The sequence below is a fragment of the Chelonia mydas genome, chromosome 2 (genome assembly GCF_015237465.2).
Source record: "Chelonia mydas isolate rCheMyd1 chromosome 2, rCheMyd1.pri.v2, whole genome shotgun sequence".
Taxonomy (NCBI): Eukaryota; Metazoa; Chordata; order Testudines; family Cheloniidae; genus Chelonia; species Chelonia mydas.
The window spans coordinates 77,643,590-77,671,344 of NC_057850.1; the positions used below are offsets into that span (position 1 = coordinate 77,643,590).

At 41.0% G+C, this 27,755-nt stretch overlaps 1 protein-coding gene across 8 annotated transcripts in view; it reads left to right on the forward strand.

Annotated features, from left to right (window-relative positions):
• KCTD1 (potassium channel tetramerization domain containing 1) overlaps positions 1–27,755 on the forward strand; it is a 145,968-nt gene that overhangs the window by 80,171 nt on the left and 38,042 nt on the right. For 5 of the 8 annotated variants that reach the window (XM_037892716.2, XM_043539702.1, XM_037892717.2 and 2 more), the window contains exon 2: positions 11,968–12,146. In XM_037892716.2, coding sequence (XP_037748644.1) covers positions 11,968–12,146 — 179 coding nt within the window. Of the gene's footprint in view, positions 1–4,778; positions 4,785–6,016; positions 6,019–9,614; positions 9,715–11,967; positions 12,147–13,893; positions 15,516–27,755 lie in introns of those variants that run through there. The other 3 variants (XM_043539704.1, XM_043539703.1, XM_043539701.1) reach the window with 3 other exon arrangements.

A 27,755-nucleotide genomic window follows, 5' to 3' on the forward strand; every position in this document is an offset into this window, starting at 1 on the left:
GTGAAGGGAGCTCTTTCCTCTCCCTCTTATGCTGGGAGCATGACACCCAGGAGTTGAGAATCCTGTAACGTAGCTTCAAAGAAGCATAATTACAGGCTAAGTAATTTTTCCTTATTTTTATTTAAAGCATCCATTTTATAGAATTAAAATCCAACTTTGACTATAGAAAAATCGGGTCTGAACATGTAATTCTATTGTAATTTATGAACATGGAGTAGTTAATGGTACAGCCTACCTATAATGGATTTATAGCATAGTATTTTTGCAAGAGAAATGTCACTCTTTTTTTCTAAGAGTGAGGCAAGTATTTCCTCTGTTCAAGTTAGTTACTCATGCAAAGATACTGTACTGTAATTGATTTGCCTACTAATATATTTTTAACTACTTTCCATGAGAGAGTGTGGCATGCTCCATATTACACATAGAATAAAGGGGTGTTTGAAAAGAAAACAGAATTTTTTAGAGATAACAAATGAGCTACCACATCCACTACCTAGTCTGGTGAATTAGCCATATCTAAGTAATGTGGTATACAGTCTTTCTTTAAAATGTCATTTTTTTAAGTCTCAGAACTACAATTGACTTTTTTACATTAAGCAGGGTCTGGGAGCTCAGGTGCATTTTAGTATCTGAACCTAAGTTTAGTATTAAGAAGATTACTGTATTTTTTTCAGTGCTTCTATCAGTCTATTTCCCCATCCTTCTGTAGTATGTGTTCCTTCAGAGATGCTAAAGTCAGTTCAGAGCTGTCAGGTTTGGACCTTTGGCGAGAATCTCTACCTGCACAGCTCCTAGCAGAAATTCATACACTGTTAGCTTTGCACCAGTGTAATTGTGGTTACTCTGACTTAAAATACATGTGGTAGGGAGTCTGTGGTTTTTAGGGTGTGTTTTCTAGTTGCTGATCAGTGAGATGAGGCTTCAATGTAACTTTTGTTTAGCTTTTATAATGTATTAAGAGCATTCTATCAAATAAAGAGAGTTTTGCCTATGTCTGTTGTATCAGCTTAGACCAGTTGTCCATCTAATCCATAATTTGTGCCTGAAAATGGCCAGTACCAGATGCTTCAGAGTTTCTTGTGTATGCTCCTCTGAGGTAGGCAGTTAAGGAGTAACTCGCTCATAGAGAAAACTTATTCCTAACCCCTACCAGTTAGTGATTGGCTTCTGCTAACTGCTGGTTTCTGCTCTGTAGTATGAGGATCTGTATTTCCTAGGAAGTTTGTAATTAATATGCTTGCTTTAATCTTTGTGTTTTTACATTTGGCATTAGCCTTCCTGCTGTGACTGCCTGTTGCTGTGGGTTTTCTTTAAATTAAGATTTCCTCAAAATTGTCTAATTCTCATGTGATTCTTCCTTCGCTCTTGCCCTCTAATGTTGTGGCAATGAGTTATGTCTTGTCTGTGTGTTTTAAGTCTCTTTATTTCTTGCTTTGTTCCTGTTATCAGAGGAGTTAAATAGGAATGCCCCATTTACTTTCTTTATGCCATTCATTCTCTTATATGTCTCTTTCATGCCCATCGACTTGTTTCTTCTCCAGGCTTGACCATTTTAAATCTTCACTAAGTAATCAAACATAGAATCTCTATCATCTGTTTTCACAAGGTATCTAAAACCAAAGAAGCATGAACCAGATCTAGAAGTGCTTGGATTGCATGTCTCACCTGCAAATCTCTATGGAATTAAAAAGTTGTCTGCACTTCTCAAGAAAATGTGTACGATGTATCATGCTATGGTATCAACGAAAAGCCTTTCTCAAATAAAATCCCAGAGTGGGAAGAGCTTCCTGTGACATTTTCAGTAGATTGCCTCATTATTAGGTAGCTAAGTTAGTTTCAGACAGATAATTCTGCCTTAAACTAGTTAGCCAGTCACAGCTTCATGGGATCAGCAGTAACTGTCTGTTGGTGGCGGCAGCAGTGGTCCCCTTATGTAGTGCATGGTTATATGGATCTGTGGTTAATCCACCCTTGTGGGCAAAAACGCTAAAATTATCTTATGTGACACAAACACCCATTTGGCAGCTCCTGTAGCTACCCAAAGAAATCCCTACAGGTCCGAAAACAGTAATCCTCAAAACTCTATTTCTTAGCCTTGGATCCCAAAGTATCTTTTACACATAATGGATTCAAATGAACCAAATATAAAATATTCTTTGTTCATATGCCAGATGTTCTCCTTCTTGCCAACCACAGAATTATTCTGTTCTGTAAGCCAATAACTATGTTCTACCTTATTTCCTCCTCCCCTGCCACCGTATTCCCCAAACGATCCCTAATAGTCATATGTGTGGTACATTTAGGGATGAAGGCAGGAATATTGTCCCATGGTTAAAACAAAACTTTTTTTCAAACTATCAAAGCATAAAGATGCAGTTTTAATTTAGAGCACACTTAACTAGTTACAAAACCGTACAATCAAACCAGAACTTCAAATAAACAAAAAACCACCCACAAAAAGTGTTAGCAAAGTCAACACTTTGACATGTCTTGATCACTTTACTTACGTTGTATCCCCTTTCCACCACTTTTTATGCATTTAGTGTATTTTCCTTTGGGACAGAGATCATGCCTTCCTTTATATTTTATATATTATCTATCACCTGATTGACGGTGCCAGAAACAATAATAAAACCCTCTCATCAGAGAACACTTTCTGGCCATGAACAGTAGTGTTGTACAGTAACTCCTCACTTAAAGTCATCCCAGTTAACGTTGTTTCGTTGTTACGTTGCTGATAAATTAGACAGCATGCTCGTTTAAAGTTATGCAATGCTCCCTTATAATGTCGTTTGGTAGCCGCCTGCTTTGTCCACTGCTTGCAGGAAGAGCAGCCCGTTGCAGCTAGCTGGTGTGGGCTTGGAACCAGGGTGGACCGGTAGCCCCCTATCAGCTCTCCATTCCCCTAAGTTCCCTGTGCGCAGCCGCCCAGCGGGCTAACAATTGCCGGCAGTTCAGCTGTCCCTCTGCCCATTGCCATGTGCTGCTCCTGCCCTCTGCCTTGGAGCTGCTTGCCAGAGCTTCCCGCTTGCTGTGCGGTGCGGGGGAGGGAGAAGAGAGGGGCTAATGTCAGGATGTCGTCCTTGCCCCTGCACCCCAGTTACCCCATCTTCTGTAGAGCAGGGGGGACACAGGACAGGGCTCGGGACGGAAGGAGCTTACTGGCAGCAGCTGAGTCTCAGCTTGCTGATCTACTTAAAAAGGCAGTGTACTTAAGAGTGGGGTCAGCATATTTAAAGGAGCAATGCGCATCTCTCTTTCTAACACACAGGGTGTCTCTCTCTCTGCCATGCTGTCTTCCCTCCCTGCATTCATGCTGCCTTGTAGAGCAGTGGTTCTCAGAGCCGGTCCGCCGCTTGTTCAGGGAAAGCCCCTGGCGGGCCAGACCAGTGTGTTTACCTACCGCGTCCGCAGGTTTGGCCGATTGCAACTCCCACTGGCTGCGGTTTGCCGCTCCAGGCCAATGAGGGCTGCAGGAAGTGGCGCAGGCCAAGGGCTTTGAGAACCACTTGTAAAGCTTGAGGCTTCATTAACAACGAGTTAACCCTTGAGGGCTCAGCCAGTTGCTAGTTCATCATTTTAGCAGTAAGGAATTCCCTGGGAAATATCCCACCCTCTGACTCCACCACCTCAACCAAGCTTCACAATCATCATCACTGTGTACCAGTATTAAATTGTTTGTTTAAAACTTATACTCTGTGTGTGTGTGTTGGAAAAAAATTTCCCTGGAGTCTAACCACCCCCCCTCCCCATTTACATTAATTCTTATGGGGAAATTGGATTTGCTTAACATCGTTTCGCTTAAAGTCGCATTTTTCAGGAACATAACTACAACGTTAAGCGAGGAGTTACTGTATTAACGCTGGTATGAGTAGTTTATAACACAAGCTTGCTCTTCCACACTGCTGTTCCTTAATTCTGCACCAGATTCTGAATTGGAGTGGCTTACTCATGGTACTGGTTTTATCTTTTCACTTCAAATTATGTATATTATAAATCAATTATTTTTCCTTTCTGTTATTCTGTAATTGGATTATTGCTAGAAATATATTTCTGTATGATTTTTTAAAAATTATTATTATTCCTATGAGTATTAAAGGGAACCAATCCACTTAAAATTGCACATCAGTCTGAAAAGATTTTGCCAACAATTGTTACAAGAAACATTTGTTTTTGTTTCTCTCTGTGTCCCTCTTCCCCCCCCCCCCCAGTATTGTCAATTTTTGCATTTGACAGCATTTTTTATATAATTTTCACTGTTTCTCCTGTACAGCTAATCCCTTTCTTAATTGTTTGGACTTCAAGTTGATGATGTCTCATTTGCTGCTGCCAAAAATTTATAGAATACACATGAGTTAGAATGATCTCTTTCTGCTGCTGGGCAAATTAATAAAACATATTTAAGTACAGAGGGAAGCAGGAACCTAGCTGATTGTAAGGGAGATGCTATGTTTTTCATCAGCACTGTTCCAGGCCTCTCTGATTCAAAAGAGCCATTGGATTGTGCAGGCAAGGCCTATGCCACACCAGAAGATTCCCATTCAGCAGTTTTCCCAGGGTAAAATTGAATCTCGTGCTTTCTCAGCAGAGATGGTAACTGGCAGTGTTCCTTCCACTTCTGAGGCTGAAAGTGCTAGGGGGAGAACAAACATGTAATGTGCCTCTGGCAGTTTTACAATGGGTGTTAGCCTCGCTTTGTAAAGAGGTAGACAGTCTTCTGGAACACTGCCAAGGGGAGGTACTCCAGAAACTATAGTAGAAATTTTCTCATGCAAAGTTGATTTGTATACATTTTTGTTGTGCTTTTAAAAAAAACTCTACTGGGTTTATTATTTTAAAAAAAAAAAATCCTGTTCAAATGGACAGTTAACTAACTGATTCTTCAGAAGAAGTTTGCAGTGTTGTTGTAGCTGTGTTGGTTCCAGGATATGTGAGAGACAAGGTGGATGAGGTAATATATTCTATTGGACCAGCTTCCGTTCCTGAAAGAGATAAGCTTACAAGCTGCACAGAGCTCTTCCTCATTGAAAGCTTTCTCTTTCTTTTACCAACAGTAGTTGAGGCAGTATCTTTTACTGGATGATCTACTTTGTCTCCTCAGAAGACTTCTCTGTAGCAGATGTGGGTTTTTAAAATGGACATGCCTAAATCTTCAGACGTGACTTTTTATAATTGCTGATATGTGAAGGAAGATTAATACCAAAGAGAGAGAATTTTAATTTGGGGGGGGGGGGAAATTAGTAGCTCTTGTTGGTTTTGGGTATTTGTTAGCCTGATACCTCTCAGCAAGAGGATTAAGACCATAAGCTCAGTACAAGAATAGCGTGACCAGTATTTACTCATTTTTTGACACCATGTTTGGGAAAAAGAAAAGGAGTACTTGTGGCACCTTAGAGACTAACAAATTTATTCGAGCATAAGCTTTCGTAGTTCACAAAAGCTTATGCTCGAATAAATTTGTTAGTCTCTAAGGTGCCACAAGTACTCCTTTTTCTTTTTGCGGATATAGACTAACACGGCTGCTACTCTGAAACATGTTTAGGAAGTTAGTGATCTTTCTAGAAATTCAAGATGCACGAACACAACTCCAGAAAGACCTTTAATTCTTCCCCTTTAAATCAATAAAAGCGAATGTTATTCCACTGCTTCTGAAGACACTACAAAAATTGAATAGGAACTTCCTGCTAGGGCAGAAATCTCCACTTGGAGTTGATAAATCAGGGCAATCTAAATCCTTGATTTAACGATTCTTACATTTTTTTTTTCTTTGTTTAAGAGGAAGTGTTTGATTTTCTTCCAAGTACAGAGTGAAAAGGGAATTCTTAAGAGGAACTTGAAAGAAGCTTTAATATTGTTAGATCTTTGTCCACTGTCTTGTTAGGGTAGTATTGTCATGCTGCAGTAACAACATAATGCTAGCATCCAAAAACCAAGGACTAAATTTAGCCCTGATGTTTCTAAGTGCAGCATCTATTAAAGTAGTTTTCAAGTTGCACCTGCCACACCAAGGGTTCAGTGGTCCAGAATATTCAGATCAGCACTGCTACTCATTGGCATCAGTGATAAGTGCTTAGAAGGGAAAACTGACCTTAGTGGGCATGCAGTACTTTCAGTCCTATTGTCAATTGAAATACTGATTGAAAGCATGTTGCACACATGCATGTTCTTGTATATCTTCTTTCATATAAAAGTCAGGTGATTTGTCTCACTTTTTATTATTTGATCTATAATACAGGCAAGGGAGAAAAGATCTTTTTGGGTTTAAAGAGAAATTAATTAAATTTACAGGAAAGCTGTTTCTAATGGCAGGAGCTTAGAGACAGTGTCTTGTACTTATGGTGGCCATAGGGCTGCTATTGAGTCGGTCTTCGATACTGAAAGTGATATTCCCTGGAGGCTCTAACATTTTTAAAGTGCTTAATGTTAACTGTTTCATACAGTGGTATCCCTATTTAGAATAAGAGATCTGTTGGCAAATGTTGACTCTCTTTTGCTGTATCTGGCAGAATCTTATCTTCATTTACCTTTCTGGTGGTGGTAGCTTAATTAAGATCACTGCGATGCATTTGTATAGACTCCTTGAAACCTACTGAATCAGGCAGTTTGTATAGTATAGAAGGATCAAACTGAGGAAGCAAATCAGACATCCTCCCAATTTCTCCAAAAGCACAGTTTTACCTCAGTACAGTACAAGCCAGCTAAGAATTGAGATAAGCATCTTAATGGAATAAATGGTTTGAAATTATAGGTGTCCTTCCCCCACTTAGACATCCTTGGAATAGTCACAGCAGATTTGCTGGGCTTTACTCTGACTCCTTATGCCTGGTACATTTAAATTTTGCTTTCTCTAGAAAGGCTACAAAATTCTATTGACAATACAGCCTCTGATCATGCAAAATCTGACTTGTGTGCAGTCTAGTGCAAATTCCAAACACAGCTCTGTTTGTAAATGAGACTTCTTCAGAGGGTCAGAGTCAGGTGACTTGAATGAGGACTAAGTCCATGGAAAATTTAATTTGAAAGTCTTCAAACTTCTTTCAGTTAAGAAAACAAACATGGCAGATGGAAACAAACTTTGGGCTGGATTCTGAAATGATATCTGGCTTCTTTGTGGTGCAGAGGGCTGGAATCTGGCCACAAGTAGCCAGCAGGGAATTTCCTTGGAATAGGAGTGTGCCAGTGAAAGAAATCGGCAGGGAGGAATATGGCAGAGCAGAGCTTTGTTACATAAGGTCCATTCTATCATTGACATAAACTAGAAGAGCTGCTCAAAGCCTCACTGAGCCCAGGGCTGGTGGAGATCAGGGTGGGGAAGCCTTAACGCTTTAACAGCTATCTGTCAGTCCATCCATTCCTGTCCTTGTCCCTCTACTGGGAAGTGGAGCTCTCCCACAAGAGACAACAATAGTTTAAAAAAAAAAAAAAAGTAGTTACCTATGTTTGTGTTTAACAGCAAGACAGTGCAACTGTAGGTCTCAATTTTATGAAACTGCAGGCCAAATAATATTTTCAAGGAAGTCAGAGGGACCCAAAATTAAAGGTTTACAAAGAATATGTGGAACGTGTGTAATGTTACCTAGATTATAGTTCTGTTTGGGCATACTCAAAATGACATGGTGAATCTATCCCTACTGTGGTTCTGCTAGAATTTTATCTCTAGATGTCTGCTCCCCAGTGAATTACCTCAGCCTGTTTGTATTAGACTTTAACAGTGAGAACCATTATATTTTTTTCTGACTTGACTGTAAATTCCTTTAAGCAGGAAACTGGAATTATTTTACTCAACTGGTAAATGACGCTTCAGTCTGGATATTACCCGAGACGGAGGGGAATCGTTGTCTTTCAGTTGGTTTGCCAAATGCACCATGCTAATCTTTACATAAAGTTTCTTTCCCTGTTTTATGGATGATAATTGCATTTCCTCTGTCATGTACCAGCATGTTGACATCACTGCCATGTACTTCCCTGTTGGGGAGCTCACTTCACTCTTCCCCAGTCCCTGCAAGAGGGCTGCTGCTGCTTCTGAATCTGGGCCAGGAAACTCTTTCTCAAAACCTCTGGTGTTGGGAAGCAGCAAGAATTGGAGGAGAAAGAGGGAGCCAAGGACTGCCTTCTGTATACTCCTCAGACCCCTGTCTGGGGAAGAGACTTTTCACTGCCAAGGATTCCTAACCTCCTCCCCTAGGACTTACAGAAGTCTCTCACGGTCTCACATCCTAGGCTGTTGTTGAACAGGCAGGCAGGAGTGGGCACAGAGGAGCAGGAAGGAGGGCAGGTCTAAGCATGTTTAGTGGAGTTCTTGCACCACCCATTGTCCTTTGTTGAGAAGACCCCTGTAAATTTCAGCAAGGAAGCAGAGAAACTCTTAACTGCTTTTAAATATTTTTAATTTCAGTGTTCTCAATCACAGCCTTTAAAGGCACACTGTCAACTGAAAATTTTTTGAATGTGGTTAAATTATAAAAAATTAATCTGCCTATCATTGTAGGCTTCCATAGTGCTTTTGATCCCAATATCAGTTAAAAAGTGTTCCTGGATTTAGGATCCAAGGTCACCATTTGAAATGTGCCTGGAGTCAAATCCCTTCAAACACTCTGCTGCTGATCCGTAATTCACAGGTATCTGAAACAGGCATGTTGAACAACATTTCAGTGAATCAAAATAATTGAAATATGCATTGGCTTTTAAAATTGGAACAGGACTGAAAAAATTGTTATGAACAAGAATAAAGTGAAAGATGAGAGGGTAAAAAACTATGGGAGCTGCTGTCTATGGGGGGCCGTAGCTGTGCTTAACAGTGCCCTCTGTAATGAATGGTCTCAGTTTTTATAAACCAAATTGTTGTCTGCTTCAAGAACAATGTCCAAATATCCCCAGTCTTAAAGCAGTCATTTGTTCCAACCATTGTGTCCCGAATGGCCACATGAGACATCAGAAGTGGAGTCAGGCTCAGTGTTCTCAGATCTTTTCTACCACCTGCTTGTTTTTTCCCCTCTTGTGTTTTATTTTTAAAGGAAATTGTATTTGTAAGCAGTTTAGACAATGGGAATTGTAATTGTGCACAAACACAATACAAATGCCAAATTAAATGTCTTGTCTGATCAATAATTTCCATTAACAATTTCTGGCTATGAACATTTTTTCCCCTCAACCCCTTTGCCCTTCATTGTTCAGTTCCTTATTCATACTAACACAGACAAGTAATGTATTTCTTGGGGAACGATTATAAGCGGTTGGTCACTCGGTCATCAAATCTACATCCTCATCTCTCCCATGGCATGCACTGATTTGCCTTTTAATTCTGAACAATTTAAGTTATTAAAATAGTCTTGTGTTCTGTCTACTGGACGGTGTTGCTTCATGTTATGCTTGAGGGTTGTACCTATTAAGATTATAAACAGTTTCTTGTGGTGTGCAGCACAATTGGAACCCATCCTGATTTAAGTTCTCTAGGCACCACCATGTCATATTGTCCTCTTTCAAAGTGGTCTTAAAACTGTAGCTAACTAGACATGTCCAGTGAGATGTGCCAAATAGTAAGCTAAGGGTGAAGGAAATTTTTAACTTGTTCTATTTAGCAACTAAATTTTGAGAGATGGGCATTCTTTCTTCAGGAACAACAGATGCAGGTGGCTTGAAAGGAAGAATGCTCTAGAATTTAACAGGATCGCAAAAGTTTTGTAGGAAAGCATCTTTATTTCATGGAATTTTAAGGTAAAAACTATTTATGAATGATAGCTTTGTTGGTTATAGCTTACATCTGGAAACCACTTTCATTCCTCTTGTGACTTACCTAGACTGTGGAGTGACCACAGTTTTTAATCTACCATCCTTGCAATGGTCTGTTATGCTGTACCTTTTTTTTACCAATTTGTACACCTTGCACAATCAGTTATGCTGAATGAGGTCCCAGTCTAACTACATTATTTAACCCTGCAAATATGTTCATTTTCTCCTGAGAACCCTGAGGCAGGATATACAGTTCAATATGTCCAACTGAAAAACTATTTCAGACTCCATGGAGCTGCAGTATGCTAAATTGTAAAGGAATGTGTGTTGGACAAAAAAAAAAATACTAGAAAGAGGTAATATAGTACATTGCATACACCTCACAGAATTTGTTTTTGGTTTTAATCCCCTTTTCTAGTTAATTTTTAAAGCTCTTACTTAATGTGCTTTTCTTCACTCCTGTCATGGCTATTACTCATCACATTTATTTCCGGTTTGTGTCATTTTTGCATTTTCCTTTCCCTGTCACTTCTCCAGCTATTTTCTCGTAGCCTTTTTTATTTTGAATACTTTTAACCCAATCTTATTATGCAGATCAGTAGCATCTTGGAGTGGTGGTTGTGCCACACCACATTTATAGTAGATGCCAGGGTTTTGTGTAGCGTGTATATCTAGTATCTTGTCTGGACTTGTCTTCGTTCTGCCCCAAGCAGGTCCTCGAGAAATTCTAGTTCTTAAAGATTGATATTCTGCAAATGTTAAGGTGTATTTTATGAGCAAAAATTAGCCAGACTTTTTACTCCATCCCCTTCCCTCTTATCTATATTTGAGCCAAGTTCACTTTTGTGTATGAAAGAGAAAATTAGTTGTTTAACTATATTATGGTTTATAGATGCCTTGTGTTTGAATTTATTGGCAACAGTGGCTACTACATTATTTCAGATAGACAAGTATCTACCTCATGCTGCTTTTATAGTTTGAGTCTTTAAGAGCAATATAAAAATTATAAATATTTTAAACACAAAAGAACCTCAATAATCTGACGGTTACCCCTCTGATCATTAATCTGAATATCCCATAATTCTTGCACTCAGCTGTTTTCTCTCCCTGCTTCTCAAAGACTTAATATCATAGTGCTGTACTAAGAATGTATTACCTCTTACAAATAAATGACTTGCCAAATGAACGAAGCATGTTTTTTGATTTCTCACTATTTTGCTTATTTTTTAAATGAAAAATTCAATAATTAGCAGTTCTCAGCATGTATTAATAGGATACCACTGAATATGTGCCCTTCCTGTACGTAAGAAGTGAAATGGTCTCAAAACAAATCTAGACTGAGTTTCTGTTTGAATCCCAGAGCCTTGAAAATAGCCTGCCTTACTGGCTTCTGCAAAGCACTTCACCCTGCCCCACCCTATTGCATGCACAGATTGCACTACACCTATTCCTCCTCTGTGACTAAAAGTTTGTTTCATCAGCATCTGTTTCTGTTCTACTTTTGGAGCTTGCTTTGGATTGGGAAGCTGCTCAGAACAGCAGTCTATTTGAGGCACATAGGGGCACTTGTCACTATAGTATAATTTTTAATGGAAAATGTCTTTCTCAAAGGCTGTCGGTGCCCATTGTTTTACAGTACATGAACAGTTGGCTAGTCCAGGTGTTTCCTCTTTTGTTTTCATGATATGTGGATTGGAAATTCAAGAGAAGCCTTTGCAGAATGGAAGAGCTGAGGGTTTGTATTTATCTGTCCTAACTGCATAGCAATGGGTGGGATTTGGAAAGAAACCCAAATCCTGTGTGCTTTTTAATTTTAAAAAGTGTGTATTGTTTTTATCCTTTCTGACTCCTTTAAAACTATTAGTATTTGTTAGTGACTTTACCAGCTCTTAAATAAGCGAATATTCCTATCTTTATATAGAATAGTTTTATAATGAATAGTATTCGGAAACAGACTTTTTTATTCAACACTAATGGTTGTGTTTTGTTTTGTTTGGTTTTTTTTGTTTTGTGGGTTTTATATTATACTTTATTCAACGTAACAATATTTAAGTTTAAAAGTTGAACTGATATTTTAAAAAAAAAACTAATACCAGTCTCTGATGTAATAAATTAAAGTTGCAGGCTGAAAATGAGATTTAGTGATAGGTGGCTATTCGCTGCTCAGTGGGCATCTGTGTCTTTGGGGCAGCCGGGCAGCCTTAAGGAAATTCCTGACTCATGTCTGTCTCTTTACAGGACAGTCGGCCAAATATGTCAAGACCTCTGATCACTAGATCCCCTGCATCTCCGTTGAACAATCAAGGCATCCCCACTCCAGCACAGCTCACAAAATCCAACGCGCCAGTTCATATTGATGTGGGTGGGCACATGTACACCAGCAGCTTGGCCACGCTTACTAAATACCCTGACTCCAGGTAAGGGTAAAGATTGCATTGCATGTAGTTTGCCATTCATTGATTCAGATTTATGCTTAGACGTTATGGGACTCTATTCTCAAAATGTTACATTTCACTCCTTTGCTTTAAAATGAGCTTAGTGTTTCTGAGTAGGTGGAAGGTTGATCTTTCTTCCTCTCCTACCGTACACCTTAGACTAAAGACACACGTATTGGCAAATCCCTTTTGTTTATGACCTAAAATAAAGTTGGCACCAAGGCAGATGTTCTTAACCCTTGCATAAAGTCTATTACTATGCACTAATTTTCTCTGACTTCATATATGAAAAATCTAATGACATGGTTACAAATTTACATACAATTTAAAACAACATTTTTAGCACCAGTTACTTTCCCACACTGTTGACCTGTAATCCCAGACAACACTGTTTTAAAATACAGTTAAGATTGTAACTTATGTCTAATAGCACTCACTTAAAACCTTATTAGATCATTTGTATTTTTAAAACAATTGCAAATATCTGTGGAATCCTAAATCTGCTCTTATATCCCCAATTATACGCGAATGGGTTGGGGATCCCCATAGATCATGAATATTAAATAATGCTAGGAAATTTTTACATCCACAGACAAATTGTGTGATGTCAATGGAGTAAAGTTCCATCGTAGAGCTGGGGGGGGAGCAGGGAGTCTATTCTCTTTTATTTAATAAAAAAAAAAAAAAAAAAAAAGCACTGAACATACTCTTGATAAGCTTTACATGGGCAAGATTTTAATTCCTCACTCTAATAGATAAAGACCTAAAAAGTCACACTCCAAAGTCAGAAAAAAGGAGCTACGCACAAAAGTGATTTTCAAAGTTAAAGCTGGCCAAGATATGGGAATTCCTTTCCACAAAAAATTTCAGTTTTTGCAACATTTTTGTCCTGAACTGGGATGAAACATCAAAAACATAAATTTTGTCACAGGAAGAGATTTCAAGAAAAAAATCAGCCTTGGTAGAACCAAAAAACTCTGGCTGCTCAGTTCACCTGAGCCACAAGCTCCAGGAGCTGGAGAGTCAGAGAAAAGGAAAATTCTGCAGTAAAAGTTTTGCAAAGAGGGCATTTTTTGTTAGTAAATCATTGACTAAATTTTTTTTTTACCAGTTCTGTACAGAACATCACAACTGGGCTATTCAAGCATCCTCTTGTATAGTATTTCTTGTTGGTGGCACCATATCCCTCCTGTTTAAATCACAGGTATAATTTAGGCGTTTGACAAGTGCTGTAAATGTACATTCACTGCACAAGTCAGCGTACTGCTTCTGCTTTGAGAGAGTTTCCTCCACGTTGCAAATTACCATATTTCCCGATTACAGTCCTGTCACATGACTGCTCTAAGTGTCACACTTCACACCTGTTCATCTAGTTCAATAACAATAATAGAACCCTTGGAACAATTATGCCGTTAAACCATTTAGCAGTTTAAGCTCTTTGCTTTTATCTGTTTTTTGGTTAAAAAAATCTTCAGGTTCTGTAGCTGTACTTTCCTTTTTTTTATAGCACATACAGTCCATTTTAAAGCATAGGGTTCTGTTCTGAGCATACACATCACTACAATGACACTTCTTTTTTTTTATTCTTCCCTCTGCTAATGCAATATAGCTTATAGTTTTAGTAAGGGTGACGATAGTATTATAATACTAAAGGCACATGGAGAGAGAGAAGAGAATGCTTATGGAAAGAAGGAAAAACAGAAAATAAAAAGTTTATCCTACCTGATAGGGCATTTATTTTCAGAACAAGGAGCACTGCCTCTTGTGTGTGTATCAGAAGGGGGAGACCAAGGCATCATGAAGGGACAAAAGCAATACGAGAGATGTGATTCATCCAACAAGAACTGAAAATTTTTCTCCTGGTCCAGGAACAGTGTATGGAAAAAATTTAACCCTGAAAGCATTTGTAGTGGTCTGCAAAACTGGTTCTAGCCTTGTTGGGAACCTCTCTTAGGGAAGTGAAGAACAACCATATGAAGTGGAGTTCGGACAATTCAGCATGTCTCAGGATCAGGCTATTGATACAGTCATGGAAGCTTTAAAGAAATATTTCTACTCCTCTTGTTTTCCTCTTCTAGGAAATTTGAGAAACCATTTCTGCTAATATATGCAGCTACTGTTTCCAAGTTAGAGGCAATATGCTGGTCCAGCAAATTTAAGTGACCAAAATAAAACATCATATGGTGGGACAGAATTTCAGCTTAATCTTTTCTCCTCTCAGTTCAATGTGCCATTGTAACACTTTATGAAAGTGGAAATGGCAGCTGCCTATGTTAGAATCAAGAATTTAATAAATTTAAAATGTAATAGCAAAAGTACTGACTTTAAAGAAAACAAAACACAACCCCTAGGTAACAGCTGTCTTGTTTCATGTCATTGTGATAACCTCTTTTGTTTCAAGTCTGCACTGTTTTTTTTTTTTTGTTTGTTTTAGTAGTCCGTGTCTCTTGAACCAGTAGATGAGTGAGTTATTAAACTACTTGATAGTGGGGATTCACAGCCACTTCTAGAAAGTTTAAAACACAATTTTTAGTATTGGCAGCCTCAAAAGAGCAATTACTAAACCAGTTTAGAAGTCAAGTCAAGGGCTGTGAGGTGATAAGATGGTAATCATGTGACTTTTATTTTATTTTTATTTAAGGTCAGATACCTCACAGTCTTCCAGCACACTCATTTATTTTTATATTTATTGAAGAGTTGGGAATATAAACTTTCCAGTGATACACTACATTAAATTTTAGCCCCAGTAGTTGACAAGAACCTGACATTCAACCTTACATATATAACTGGTCCCTTGGATTAGCAGGTTTTTGTGGCAAAATTGCAGAACTTGAATCAGTGTTACTGTTGATCTCTACTTTGGCTAAGGTGGAAAACAGAAAGAAGGCATGATTCTTGTAAAAATGTGGACCTTATTTATTAAATGCCCTCTGTTTATCATTGGAGGCACAAGGTCACAGTTTCACATCTCCCCAAAACAAACCATGAAACTGACATGGTTCAGCTGAGATCTTGTCTGAGTGATTGTCCACCTGGATTCCACTCTGGGTGTATATGCGCGCAAGATCGGATTTTTTTTGGCCAGCAGTGCCTGTGGCCACGCTTGCACCTATAGTACCCTCATACATCCTTCTCCCCCAGCCCCTCCACCTAAGGGCATAAAGCCCAACTATCCTTTGGTTCCTTCTTTTTGCCGAAAACTGTGAGATGGAACCCATGCAGCATCCATCCTTTCTTTGCACACTGTTAGTCCTGCTTAGTTGGCTAGAATCCTAACTAGTTACTTTATTTAATTAGTTGAATAGTTAATAGCCTATTGACTAAATACTTATTAATAGCTTTGTAAATAAGCTTCAATTAGGATAGATCCTACTTTCGCGCTATAGATATGTGCTAGCAACAGGGCAGAAGCTAAATCTCCAAGATTCAGAACCTGTCCTTTATGATATGCTTCTATGCCTGATGGCAACTGGTGCTCCCAGTACCTATCCTGCCTAGGCGAGAGACACCTCCAGTAGCAATGTTGGCATGTCATTCTTCTCAAAATGCACTCAGAGCCAGGGAAGCTCACGTGAAGTTGTTCCTCCTTAACAGCTCAATGCAAGCTTCCTTGAACACCAAGAGGAATGCTACAGCCAGGCCTCACTCATATAATCAGTCTCCCTTAAGGTACATCTACATTGCAAACAAAATCAAAAAAGCAGCAATGGGTCTCAAAGCCTGGGTCAACTGAGTCAGGCTCATGGGGTTTGTGCTACAGGACAAAAGATAGCAGTGTAGATGTTCCTGCTTAGCCTGAAGCCTGGGCTCTGAAACCCAACAACGGAGGGTGGGCCTCAGATCCTGGGCTTCAGCCAAAGTGGAAACACCCTACCTACACTGCTATTTTTAGCCCCATAGCATGAGCCTACTCAGCTGACCCGAGCTCTAAGATTTGCTGCCACAACTTGGTTTTGTTTTTTTGCACATACCCTTATTGCTTCAGAGAGCTGAGATTCCAGTCCAAGTAGCCCCATCTCCTCAAAGGCCCCATTCATCTTCTACTATCTTGGTATTTCTATCCTCTGACAGGGGCAGAAAGGAGCATTGCTCAAGGGATGAGCCAAGGCACAGGTCACCATCTCGGGCACCTAGCAAATTGAGACACGAGAGTCATCAGACACAATTTGTCTCAGGTGCAATCTTCTAAGGGCTAAAAGCCTACAAAGGCACCAGCCAGTGTCTCTGTACCAACTGCTAGGAGTGCACATACAATAAATTAAATTGGTGGAGTGTGTTTCTCTTGATACAGGTCCCAGCGCAGAGTGCATTGGTACCAGGAGCGTTGACAGAGTGCTTCAATACTTGGAGCTTTGGAACAACGTCTTGTGGTAGTTAGTATCTCAGCACCAGCTATCTTGGTATCTAAACCATACATAGCACAGAGTGACTTACTGTGAGCCCAGTATCTGTCATCTCTCCTTGAGAGATTGAGCGTGGTGGTATCAAAACCACTAGGTCTTATGATAAAAATAAATAAAAATCATCTGTATGTCAGGTTAAAGAGGCATCCTATCTCCAGTAGTGACTTCTCCTCCATACAGGCACAAGATCCTCTCAATGTAGTGGCCCCTCTCTGGGAGGAAGAATACACCTTTTCTCCTTCTTCTCTGGGCATAGTAGGGACTAGTCTCCCACCCCTTCCTGGGTAGCCCAGTGAGAGTTTGGAAGAGATTCAGTGAGAGGTATCAGGAAAAGACATTGCGCTCATAGCCCTCTTTCTACCCTCCAGGTGTCTCTCACTTCAGTATTCATATCCTTACCATCTGAGGCCCTATTGGATGCCTATGGCATAGCAGTACTCCTGAGAACCTGTACCATCCAGTGTCTCCAAGACTAGAGCACCCTCCCCAAAGAGAGTTTTAACTATGTCACAAAAGCAGCTGGTACAGCCTCAGATACTGGACAGGAAGGAGGAGGAAAGTGAGGAAAATTATCAGCTGCAAAGAGAAGGAAAAACTATCCCTGCTGTAATCTCCTCCTCCCCAGATGAGGCAGTGACCACATCTGCCTCAGTGAATGAATTCAAGGTATTCCAGGATCTCGTAATGCACATGGCAGAGACCCCCGGGTATGCCCCTGGAGGTAGTTAAGGAGAAATGACCTAAAACTCTTGGAGATTCTACATGCTTCTACACCATGCCCATAAATGAACAACTCTTGACGCCATTGAAAAATGGTACATGACCCGCACCATCATCCATTCCAGCCATTCTGAAATGAGCTGATAGGAGGTACCAGGTTCTTTGCCAGGGACTGAAATAGTTTTACTCACATTCAGCACTTTGTTGTCTTGTAGTGGCTGCTATTCAGGAGAGGTCAAAACAACAGGGACCTCAGAAACCCACACCAAGAGAGAAGGGCCTGAAGAAATTGGAACTCTTTTTGAATGGAAGGTGTATTCATCAGCTGGATCCAGCTACAGGTGGTGAATCACCACTCTTCTCTTCAGATGTGACTATTTAAATTGGGATACATTGTCTGTTTATAGACAAGCTTCCAAACACCAGGAAGAGATCAGAGATCAGCTGACTGCCTGCACTGTCTTGCAGGTAATGCTGGATGTGTCTGACAGGGCTCCAATTATTATGGTCACAATAATGAGGTGGTCATCATGGCTTCAGACTTTGGAGTTCCCCAGGGAGATCCACGCAATTGATCCCCCTCTTCCCCCATTTGAAGGTAACAAACTTTAACTCTGAAAAGGATCAGGTCCTTTATTCCTTAAGGCTCAAGGGCGACTCTACACTCTTTGGGGCTGTAATGTTTCATCCTCAAGGAAGAAGCAAACATGTCTGAAGGATAACTGCAGGCAGTGCACCTTTGCCCAATATTATCAGCTAGAGAGGAGCATAGAGCCGCTGAGGAAGACACGGATTCCACCATATGTGGCCCTCTTCTGCCCCACAGTCTAGGGCTCCTAGCAGCAGCAGATTAGATGCTAATGTTGAGAGCCTGATAGAATCACCCTAGGATTTTTCCCCATTCTAACTGCTTACATTTTGGCAACTGCTTCTTATTTTGCGGGAGGTTGGACTGGGATTGCTTCAGGCTGAGGGGTCCTGGAGATTGTAGACAAGGGGTATTCCAGCCAGTTCCAGTCCCTTCTCATCCCTTTCTTCCTGTCCCCTTTTAGGAACCTTTCTTACAAGAATGTTAAAACAAAAAGTGGACTCCCTACTACAGCTGGGAGCAGTGGAGTAGGTGCCCTTAGATTTCAGGGCAGGGATTTCTAGTCTCATTGCTTTCTGATCCTAAAGAAGAAAGGGAATCAGTGGCCCATCCCGGACCTTCAGTGTCTCAACCGCTTTATCCAACATTTCAAGTTCAGGGGTGACTCCAGCCTCCACAATTTTCTTGTTAGATCCTCTAGACTGGTTTATGGCTCTCAACCTACAAGATACCTGTTTCCTTACATCAATCTGTCTAGCCCTCAGGAAATACCTCCGATGCCTGTTAGAAACTTTATGCTACCAGTACAGGATCCCTGCCTTTTGATTTTTCCACCACAAGGATATCCACCAAGTACTTGGAGGTCATGGCAGCTCATCCAAGACTACAAGGAATCCAGGTCTATCAGTACTCTGACAGTTTACTAACCTGAGGAAAATCACTCCAACAGGTGAACAACTTTATTCAGGTAACCCTACAATTCTTTGCTTTGCTGAGCCTCCAAGTCAACAGAGGAAAAAAAAAAAAAACTGTATTGACTCCAGCTCAGAGTATAGACTTCCTAGGAGTAGGTTTAAACTCCAGATCAGCAAGTGCTTACCTTCCACAGGAAAAATGTCAGACAATAGTAAACTCCATCAACCAGTTTCAAGCTTACCCAAAAACATTGATGAGAGCACGCCTCTGACTTCTGGGACACATGGGCTCGTGCACCTGTGCATCGCAATTTGGCAGATTTCACCAAGCTCCGTACAGAAGTGGTTGAAATCAGTGTATCTACCCAGCAGACATTGCACAGACACGATGGTCACAGACCCACAAGAAGTCCTCTCATTTGTCTGGTGGAAAGATCCTCTTCCAGTGTGCACCTGTACCTACCAAGACTCTTGTGACGGATGTTTCTATTCAGGCATCGGGGACGCATCTAGATGATTTTCAAATCAAGGCCTATAGTCCCCTCAGGAAGTTTGCCTCCCATAAATATCCTGTATTTCTAGCCATTTACCAATCTCTAGGTATTCACAATACAAGTGCTGATAGTCAGCATGACTGCTAGCATTATTCCCATAGGCAAGAGCGAGAGAGCCTTTTCAGCCTATCAGGAGGCATGTGGCGTGGGAATTGGTGCATTCACGTCCAAATCACACTGGTGGCTCTCTGTATCTTCCCAGCCTTCAGAGCACTCTGGGTAGATCAAATACACAGGCAGTTCTTGGACAACGATAAGTGGGCTGTCAAAGATGCAATCCTACAAAACATTTTTCATAAGTTAGGCCTTCCAGAAATAGACCTGTTTGCCACAGACAAGAACAAGAAGCATTAGGCATTGTGTTCTGGGGGAGGCAAGCCCAGGAACCCTGCTGGATACCTTTCTCACACGCGGGACACTGGGATTGGTATCTACCTTTCTGCCAATCTTCAGGATACAAAGGTTTCTGAGGAAACTGAGGCCAGTTAAAGGACTGATGATTGATAATCCCAGCATGGGACAAGAAGTTCTGGTATTCAGATCTGATGTTGAATCTTTCAACACAGTCCTCCATTGCATCAGTCTCTTAGAACAACTGTCAGATCCTACACCTTGACCCAATTTCCTTATATCTGACAGCCTGGAAGTTGGCTGGTTGACATGCATTGAAGAAGCTCTTCAGCTGAGGTTCAAAAACATTCTGCTCCAAAACAGGATACTGTCAGTCTGATTTGGCTTACAAAGCTAAATGGAAGAGGTTTTCTATCCAGGCATCTTAGCACCAGCTGTCTCTCTGGACATCACCAATTTCAGTACTATTGGACTACTTCCTAGCTATGGAACTAACAAAGTGCAAACTGTTTCAGAAGGGTTCAGCTAGCAGCAATATCTGCGCACTGCCATCTTATCCAAGGCAATGCAGTATTTTCTCATCCTACAGTGGCAATATTCCTTAAGGGCCTTATGTTTTCCCCCAATTCAGGAGACCCCTTCCTCTTGGGATCTCAGTATAATATCAGAATGTCCCTATTTCTGAAATCTCTAGTTCAGCTATGTGAAGCTCAGTTTACACACTTACCAGCACTACTGTTTGGCAGAAGCTTCCAAATCAGGTATCCATTTCATAGGATTGTCCTGCATTGATTATTTAAATAGGGCTCCTATTACTCACCTCCAGGTAGATGAATAACTGCTTGTTAGTCACCAAGGGTGGAATCCGTGTGAGCAGTTACTTTGAAGAAGAATGGTTGCTCACTTTACAATATCTGTGTTTCGTTGAGATGTGCTGTCCACATGGTTTCCATTAACCACCCTCCTTCCCCGCTACTGTGGATTCCTCCTGCTCTAAAGTTCTGTATTGGTGAAGGAACTGAGAAAGGGTTGGGCCTGCTACATCCTTTATGCCTTCAGATGGAGGAGGCATGAGAACATCTATGGAGCAGGTGCAGTCCCAGCAGACACTGCTGACCAAAAGAATCCAATCTTGTGTACATGGAGCGCATGCATACCAAGAGTAGAGTCTGTGTGGGCAACGCATCTGTAACCCCAGTTGCTATAGGGTAGGTAACCTCTCTCTGAGGTAAAGATGAGATATTGCTAGCTAATGGCAATCTTTATTTTGAAAGAGAAGCCAGCAAAGAGAGGGAAAACTTAATTTAGTTTGTTAAACTACTGTTTTCAGTCAACATCCAATTTCATTTTCCTGCAATGTGAATGTGGATTTTATTTATTTTTTTTTTATCTTGGTCAGCATTCACCTCTTTAGTTGAATTTCAGAATTAACCTCAACAGAAGTCTATATCTACTTGTTTTTATTTGTGAAACTTTTTGGTGACCCTTTGCGGAGTGGGAACATTCATGTGTCTAGCCTGTAGGCTGTTTTAAATCACAGTAACAGTCTAATAGCTAAGGGCTTGAGGAGTCATCTTACATTTAGTGATGGGCAAACCACAAGTGTTTCTGGTTCTGAAAAGATCAAATTTTCTCATGAGATTTCCAGTATTGTTGGACTTCAGCAGGTCATGTAATATCATGGCAATGGTCTAGGTTATAGTTTTTCAATATTTTCTACTGTGGCTGAAAGTTGAAGGCAGAAAACTGAAACTTTTGAACTTTCTACGTTTTTGATTTCATTCCAAATTTTTAGCAAAATTTCAGGTTTGCTCATCTAGTTATTTAGCTTTTATTTTACGTGGCCCCTGGCTGGCTCTTCAGCTTAGAAGGGAGCATGACTTAAAGGTTAGAAGCTGGAGAAGAATCAGATCTGGTTTATTTGTTGAGTCTGTCACTGACCTGCTCTGTGACCCGAGACACGTTACGAAACTATGGAGTCCTTCCATTTCTCTTATGTAAGATAATGAAAAATCCCACTTTTTGTAAAGTGCATTGAGATCATGATTAAAAGAAAGCAGCGTGTTAGTGCAAATATTTAGAAGCCAGTAATTGAGATGAGCGATTGATGACTTTTGTCAAACTTGTGGAGTGCAAACATGTAGCTTAAACAAAACTATATGCTTTTTTAACCAGTAGGATTATAATGTGCAAAACATACCTTCCTCTTTGTCATTTTGAATCTAAAATACTTTCAACCTCCTATACACCTGGTATTGTCAGTAATACATAGTTATAAAAGGGAGGCATCAGAATGCTGAATTATGATGATTATACTAAATACTTTAATCCTTCATAGTTCAAAGCTTCTGCAGTATTTTCCCACAGCAACAAACTGTAAATTCCTACTGCACAGTATAACTTTATGAACCCATTTGAATGAACCAAATAAGACTTTTTACCCTACTGCCCAACAAAATATTCAAAACAAGGGAGGGTTGGATCTGTGGCCCTTTTAACTCAGAGAAAGGAAATGTGATGAAGGTTCACTAGGAACTGGACCAATGATTTCACATAAGACACTGAAGAGTCATCAGATAACTGCTAAGTAGTAGTTTCTGATTCAAGCTAGATTTGAACTAGTGATCTCAAGGTTAAATACTTTGTATTGCACCACTACGCCCCTACACTATTCAGTCTCTGTATTCGTGAAATTCTGTATATTTGTCCTAGCATATGATCTTACTCCCACATAACTGGTTTATGTTATATTGGTCTTTTTTAAATTGCAGTGTAGTTGGTAAGCAAATTGGCACATGTTACATATATAATTGCAGATCTAAACACACTCTGCTTCCACCTTTTGGAGTCAACACCACCAGCCACCCATGGGGTGTGTTTGGAGCTTCAGGCTATACATGCCAAGTTCTGGAATGTGTCTTTCTGGCAGTAATCCGCTTTCCTGCTGCCTTAGCATCCATTTACGTTTCCTATTTCATGGGACTCCTTTTGCAGAACTCTCTTTAAAAAAAGAGGGTAAGTGGGGTGGGAAGATTGCTCAGGGACTGATGGTAACCACACTTACCAGTGCAAGTAATGCATAGGTACTAGCCAATGGAATATGTTGTCTGTTCCTGTAGCATGTAGCAAAGTAAAGCTTGGCTTTACTGTTTTGGCTATTTTCTTAAATGACATAGAGTCTTAGCTTCATACTCATTTATCCCTAGTTTTTACGCTGTCCTTCACCCCAGTGTCCAACTCTGAGGTTTCCTTCCCTTGTCCCTCTCCAGCTGCTATGTCTGCCCCCTCAGCTCCATCCCTTGCTGCCATGTGTCATCCTCCCCCTCTTCTATGGGTCTCTCTCTCACTCTTTTCTGGCATCTCTGTAGTTCACATTCATGCTGTTATCCTCCATCTTGGAAAAAAATCTTTTTCCTGATCCTCACCAGCCGCTTATTTCTGCTGTCCAGGGTTTACTTCAGCTTGTGTCTTGATCCCTTTCTCATCTGGATTTTTACTTCTCTGTTCCAAAAAACACCCTTATGGAGGTTACTAGTGACTCCTTCCTAGCAGAATCAAAGAATCATGTCTGTTCATGTTGTACTTCGTTGGTTAGCTGCCTACAATATTATTAGTTGTTCTTCCTCTCTCCCCAACCGCCGGGCTTATTCAGCTGTGTGCTCTTAGGTCTTCTGCTTGACCTCTCCTTCAGGGCCATTTCTGGTGACAACTTGTTTTTCCCCCCTCCTTTTCCCTGGCATCATTCAGTGGTCCAACCCTGGTCATCTCTTCTCCATGTACTCTCTTCTCCATAATTTCAGCTACATCCCTCTTGCTGATGGCTTCCATATCTACCTCTCTTCATGTCACCAGTTTCCATCCCAGTCTCACCACATATCTCCATCGGTTGCTGACACTTCTTACTGGAAGTCGCACGACTATCTCAAATTCAATTGGCCAAACTTATCAGGTACAAACATACCTTAAACACAAGATATGAATTCAGCCCAGTTTATCTAAACTGCATTTCTCATCTCTTTCCCTACTCCCTCTTCATCTCCATTTTGACAGCTCTACTATTCTCATCTCCCAGTGACCTTTTTCACTCTGTCCTTCTCCCTGCATACCCAGAAAATATTCTCTTTCTTTGTACCATCAACACAATCCACTTCTTTCCTTGCCCATCCACATTGATAAAACCAGCAGTGACCATTTCTTTTTATAACGACTGTGACCACTGCCTCTCTGACCTCCCCATTACTGTTAATTTATCATAGTGGTCACTATGTGCTAGCTGTTTTCTAAGCCCTCAAGGTCTCTGTTCCCAGGAACTCAAAATCTAAGAAACTTGTGTTGCTGTAAGGCAGTTCTCTTCAATGAAGCCTGTCCAATATACTACTGCAAAATTCATCTTTCTCTCCTGCAACTCTGACCACATTGATCCCTGCCTCAAGAAGCCTGTAAAGCTTTCATTTGTTGCATCAAATTCAGCATATTGCCTCTCCTTGTAGGCCATACAACGTATCATCTTTTGCTTGTTTAATCTCTTTATTAATTACTGTACTGTACTGCCTGGAAGCTCTAATCATGGACCAGGACCTCATTGTGCTAGGTACTGTACAAACAGAACAAAAAGACAGAGCTTACAGTCTAAGTATAAGACAAGAGGCATCAGATGGGTACAGACAGAGTAGTAGAAATAAGCAATGAGACAGTATTGGTCAGCATGGGTCTCAGCACACCAGCAACCTAACCACTATCAAGTTATTTGTAGACATGGCAAAGGAGAGTTTTGAGGAAGGGTTTGAAGGAGGATAATGAATTAGGTTTGCAGATCTGTACAGGGAGCTCCTCCCAAGAGCGAGGTGCATCATGGGAGAAAGCCCAAAGGTGCCTGTTTGAAAATCTAACAAGTGGGTTATGGAACTTACCATAATGGTGCCGACTTTCATTTTTGATAGACCCGTGATACTGAATGAGAGGTGATAGGTAGGGTGGAGATATGCTGTGAATGGCCTTGAAAGTGAAGACAGTGCTTTGATACGATAGAGGAGAGGAATCCAGTGGACGGATGCAAAGAGGGGGTGACATGGTCAAAGTGATGGGCTAGAATATTATCTTTACAACAGCATTCTGAATGGATATGTGCAAGACTGCATTTGTTGATGCCAGAGAAAAGGATGTTACTGTGATCAAGATGTGAGGTGATGAGAGACTGGATGAGAGTTTTAGCTGTGGGAATGGATTAGAAAGTATTGATTTTTTTAAAGATATTACACAGAAAGAATTAGCAAGATGCAGACATAGTCTGGATGTGAGGACCTAGAGAGAGCTCTGAGTCGATGATGATGCCCAGATTACGCGTCTGAATGAGAAGCAGGAGGGTGGTTGTGTCCATGATTGAGAAAGGAGGTAACTAGGAGGGTTGGGGGTTTGGTGTTCTGTTTTAGCTATCTTGAGCTGACGTGAGATAGCGGTCTGAGATTTGAGTTTGTACAGCAGACAGATCTGGAGTAGAGAGGTAGATCTGTGAGTTGTCAGCATAGACATGGCATCTGAATTTGTGTTTTGCTGATGAGATTACCTGGAAATAAGGCATAGAGGCAGAAGAGAGAGGGACCAAGAACCCATACACAAAGTTGGAGGGGGAATGGGGAGAATGTTCCAAAGGACTTGCTGAAGATTGATTAGGGAGGCAGGAGAAGACCATGTCATGGAAAACAATAGAGGACAAGACTTCAAGATGAGCTTTCTTCTCTGCTCTCATTTTTCCTTCTTCTCCTTCTTGATCCATGTATTCTTCATTGTCTGCTCTCCCTGGCATTCCATTTTACTCCACCTCCTTTCTGCTTTGTGCCTTCTTTCATGCTGTTTCCTGCCCTGGAACAGCTTCCCATCTCTTGTACACTGAGCGCCGTCAGTGGCCTCCTTAAAACCCCCACTTGGGAAAACCCGCTTGTTCCAAGAACGCTTCCTGTGCTGATCTCCTCACCACTTTTGTCCAGCACCTCCTTGCTTTGGACTTTAGCCTTTGAGCAGTGACCTGACAGAAGCTTGTTTTGTAAAGTGCCATGTACGCTTTCTACATTAACAATTCTGCTGGTTCAAAAGGTTTCAACCTTCTGAATCATCGACACTATTTCTGACAGAAACTAGGTAGTCAAAGTTGAAAGATTACTTTAAACTACAGTCTGTGGATCACCTGAAGTCCAGAGAGCTCTTCCAGGTCATTTTAAGAACCAAGCAGTGGGGAGGTTGGGAAGGAAGGTGGACTGTTTTATAGCCAGTTTTGTTGTGGTTTTTTTTTTGTTTTTGTTTGTTTGTGTTTTTTTTTTTTTTTTTTTTTGCTAAATAGCCCATACTATGGGGTAACAAACCTGGAAACTCACTGCTTTAAAGATTTTCCACCTAAGTACTTACCTGAGCTAACCCTGCTTAGCTTGTACTGTCCCTGAAGAAGATGCTAGAATGGCTGCTATTATCTATTTTTTTTATAGTGAAAGGTTAGGATTTTTTGAATATCTAAACAGTTAAGCATAATGGTATTAAATGTGACAGAGCATATTTTATTGGTCCATTAATATATAAAGGCACTTAGCTGCACACCCACCTTAGGTGTGTATTTACTATATCACAATGGAGCTTGTTAGTGTGTTACAGTGCAAGTCAAAATGCAATACGTTATTGCTCTTGAAATGACCTATGAAAATGCCATTGCTTTTCATTAAAACATTATTTATTCTCAAGTAGTCCATATTCATATGGACTGGAAGTTCTTCTCTGTTGAGAATTGTCACAGATAGGAAGCTACAACGTGTTAAACACACACAAACTGAAATTAGTGATTAAGGGACCAATTCTGCACTGTGTGGAGTGCCCTCAGCTCCCACGAACATCCAGGGAGATTGTGGGCACTCAGCATCCCACAAGTCCTGGCCCCCAAACTCTTCGAATTGTTTGCCTCAGAATATGCTTATGGACACTTTATTGTAACACAGAATGCTAGAACATATAGAGCATTTCCCATAAAAGTGTCACTTCCGAACATACAATGGACTACATACTCCCCAAATCCCCGAAGTGTTTACTATACCGTCATCTTAAAAATGTGTGTGTATAGATATGTTGTTGTATTGAATTGAAAATATTTTTCTGACCGACAATGAACTTGTTTTTCTGGGCTGCCTGAATATAATTTTGCTACGACTTCAGTGGACACAGGATAAGAGTTTCCTGCTGCTACATCAGTGCCAAATGCTAGCTTGCTTAGTAACTCCACTGTTGTTCATCTTCATTAGCAGTGGTGATTATTTGCATTTCTGTGCAACTTCTCTTATCGTGTTTCCCATATACATACTATAATGTATAGCTCTAGGCAAAAGCTAACCACAAATTCTAAACCAGAGGTTCTCCAACTGTGGTCCGTGAGCTCCATTCAGGTGGTTCGTGGATAGTTCCCTCTAACGTGCGCGCCTGGGCGGCCACACACAAGACAATGAAGGGCCTAATTAGTGGAGCCGCACAGGCGTGGCTCCACTAATTAGGTGCCTGGACCCTGGAGAAGATGCCCATGTAAGGTGAGGTGGTGGCCTGGGGGGGAATAAGAGGTGGGTGAGAAGAGGGGGTGGGAGGAATTCGGGACGTGCAGGGCTGCAGCGGCCAGAGAAAGAGGCCACTTTCCCCAGCTCCAGAGCTGCAGCTGCCGAGGAGAGACGGCCTTCCTTCCCAGCCACAACTCGGGGGCTGCTGCGGCAGGGGAGAGAGGGAGAGACACCCCCCCCCTTCCCAGCCCAGCTCGGGGGCTGCTAAGGCAGGGGAGACCTCCTTGCTTCCCAGACCCACTCGGGGGCTGCCGTGGCAGGGGAGAGAGGGCATATCCATTGTATTAGAAGGGTAAACTACTGATATTAAAATGTAGCGCCCCCTCTCCACCTGCTTACCTTCTTTAATGCCAATCTGCTTACACGTTTTGATGGACAGTTCTGGGTTCTTCTGGATCCTGCCACCCACTCAGCAGGGTGTATCTTCTTTATTTTTTCCTATGAATTTATTTGGTGGTACCTCCACTCACCTCGCTCCTT